Raw genomic sequence first — 2,949 nt, forward strand, 5'->3', positions numbered from 1 at the left:
CGACCCCAGGACAGATCAAAGCCTGCGTGCTGCTGCATCCCACGCTCCTAGCGCCTATGTCCCGCCGCCGTTGCCCCACCACTGTGCCCAAGAGAAAGGCTGAAGGTGATGCTAAAGCAGATAGAGCCAAGATGAAGGACAAACCACAGAGAAGATCCACGAGGTTTTCTACTAAGCCTGCTCCTCCAAAGCCAGAGCCCAAACCTAAAAAGGCCCCTGCAAAGAAGGGAGAGAAGGTACCAAAAGGGAAAAGGGAAAAGCTGAAGCTGGCAAGGAGGGGAATAACCCTGCAGAAAATGGAGATGCCCAAACAGACCGGACACAGAAAGCTGAAGGTGCTGCAGATGCCAAGTGAAGTGTGTGCATTTTTGATAACTGTGTACTTCTGGTGACTGTACAGTTAGAAATGCTATTTTTTATCAAGTTTTATAAAAATGCAGAATTTTGTTTTACCTTTTTTTTAAGCTATGTTGTTAGCACACAGAACACTTCACTGTGTTTTTTGGGAAAGGGGCATATGTCACTAACAGAATGTCTCCGAAGCTAGGTTGACGTGGGGAAAACCCTTTTCCCTTCTAGTTTTGGGAGACTTGCCCTTGGCTCCCAGGCAGGGGGATTCCCTGACTTTGACACACAAGGTCCCTTGGCACAAAAGCTTTGTGGGATGGTAAAACAAATTCGTTTCTATGTCCTCTTCTCCCTTTCCACCTTTCAGCATAGATTTAACTCCCTTAAACGCAGACACCTGTTGGACCTGACCCCCAATAATTGGTTACTGGTGTGTCAGGCAATCTAGCCTTTCCAGTGATGCCACTGAGATGGAACCCCTCAAAAAAGCAGTGGTTCTGTTTCTAGATTGTGGATCTTCAGATAAATTCTGCCATTTTCATTTCACTTCCTGAAAGTCAGGGTCAGCTCATGAAACATTGTTAAACAACATGCTAAACATGAACTATCAACCTCACTCTAAACTTTCCCTGTTCAGAGCATCAGATGAGGACTTCATTTGGGTTTTATAGTGGCTTTCTGATTTTTGGTAGTCCATTGAAGAAGGGAGTTTGAAAGTCGCTGCATATGTTAACGATTGTTTGCCCACGTCCTGCCTGAAATGCCATGATTGCTTATGGAGAGTATCTTTAATAAAGCTGGATACAGTTTGGCTTGGGAAAATAAAAGAAACAATATTTTGTATATGTTTGGTTAAATGAAATACTTCAATTCATTTCACCTGTTTCTTTTTACTTTTTCTTTCTTCTTTGGAGTCAGGGTCTCCCTCTGTCACCAAGGCTAGAATGCAGTGTTGCAGTCACCACTCACTGAAACCTCAACTTATCAGTTTTAAAAGATCCTCCTGCCTCAGCCTCCCCAGTAGCTGGGACTACAGGTGCGGGCCACCATGCCTGGCTAATTAATTTTTGTACAGACAGGGTCCCACTATGTTGCCCTGTCTGTTGTCCAACTCCTCGCCCGAAGTGATCCTCCTTCTTCGACCTCCCAAAGTGCTAGAATTACAGGCATGAGTCACCGCCCCCAGCCTTTCCCCTCTTTTTATTTTATTATTATTATTTTTTTGAGACGGAGTCTTGCTCTGTCTCCCAAGCTGGAGTGCAGTGGCGCCATCTCGGCTCACTGCAACCTCTGCCTCCCAGGTTCAAGCGATTCTCTTGCCTCAGCCTCCCAAATAGCTAAGATTACAGCCACGCGCCACCATGCCCAGCTAATTTTTTTGTATTTTTAGTAGAGGCGGGGTTTCACTATGTTGGCCAGGCTGGTTGAGAACTCCTGACCTCAAGTGATCCGCCTGCCTCTGCCTCCCAAAGTGCTAGGATTACAGGTGTGAGCCACCATGCCCGGCCATTTTTCCCTTTTTTAAATGTGGTTACTAGAAAATGTAAAATTACATATGTGGCTCGCACTGTATTTCTGTTGGGCAGCACTGCTCTAGCCGTTATTACCAATACAATACTTGTGTTATAGCACTCCTGTATCACAGTATTTGTTATTACAATACTCTCTTTGGGATCCCCACACACGTGGCTGGCTTCAGGGGTGTGGGCAGTGCAGTCGCACAGGGCCCCACGTTCAGAAGGGCTTCGCCCTTGGTTTAATGCGCTGCTCTCATTGCCTTGAAACTTACTTTTTACCTTTGAATTTGAGTTTTCTCAGCGAAGTCTCACAGGACAATGGCGCCTGCGCCAGTGGCTTGAAGGCTCGGCTCAAGCCCGCCTCGCCTCCCTCCCTCCTAGGGATGGCTCCCAGTGTCTCTGGCCGGGGCCTGCCTCTCGCTCGCCGCTCCTTCCCGGCAACGGCTGCCATTTTCCGCCCAGGCAAGGTCCTGGGCGCCGCTCTGGGGAGGGTCAGGGTGCGCGTCCCACCGCGTCGTGGGGCAGGGTGTAGTGATGGTCACGCATCCCTTCCCTGGGCTTCTCCGGCACACCTGTATCTAGGGACTGAGCGCGACTGACGCAGAGGTCGCAATACCGCTGGGGGCTGCCTGGTGCCATGGGGTTGGGCCGCGGGCCCAAGGGAAAGAGAGACACCTGGCCTGACTTCTGCAGGCCTCTCCCCGCCAGCGAGCGCACGGCAGCGGTGCCCAGGGGCTGGAGGCAGCGGAACGCACGCGCCCGGCGTCGCTGAGGGCTTGCGCCAGCCCCAGAGTACCCGCGTGCCCGAGGGAGCGCGCCCGCCTCTGGCTCCGAGCTTTGGGGAGGGGCGGCGTGAGGGAGGGAGGATCTTGTTTTCCTGCTTGCAAGCTTCCTGAGTCTTTGTTGTGCTGTTTGTCTCTTCTGGCTAGTCAGAGCACCCTCTGGGGATAAGCTGTAACATACGAATTGTGTAACTCGGTGATTCCACATTGCACAATAGGAACATAAATGGTAAAATTCGTGCTGATAATTTAAAATTGCATTTTTTCTTTATTTAGAAATTTTCCTAAGTAGCATATAAAAA

At 49.7% G+C, this 2,949-nt stretch overlaps 1 protein-coding gene across 2 annotated transcripts in view; it reads right to left on the minus strand.

Annotated features, from left to right (window-relative positions):
* The window catches only part of CLN6 (CLN6 transmembrane ER protein), a 59,555-nt gene extending 56,928 nt beyond the window's left edge, over window positions 1-2,627 (minus strand). The window contains exon 1 of one of the 2 annotated variants that reach the window (XM_034939011.3): window positions 2,138-2,627. In XM_034939011.3, coding sequence (XP_034794902.2) covers window positions 2,138-2,316 — 179 coding nt within the window. In that variant the 5' untranslated portion in view covers window positions 2,317-2,627. The remainder of the gene's footprint in view (window positions 1-2,137) is intronic. The other variant, XM_034939009.3, reaches the window with a different exon arrangement.
* Between the last annotated feature and the right edge of the window lie 322 nt (window positions 2,628-2,949).

Source organism: Pan paniscus, chromosome 16 (assembly GCF_029289425.2).
Source record: "Pan paniscus chromosome 16, NHGRI_mPanPan1-v2.0_pri, whole genome shotgun sequence".
NCBI lineage: Eukaryota > Metazoa > Chordata > Mammalia > Primates > Hominidae > Pan > Pan paniscus.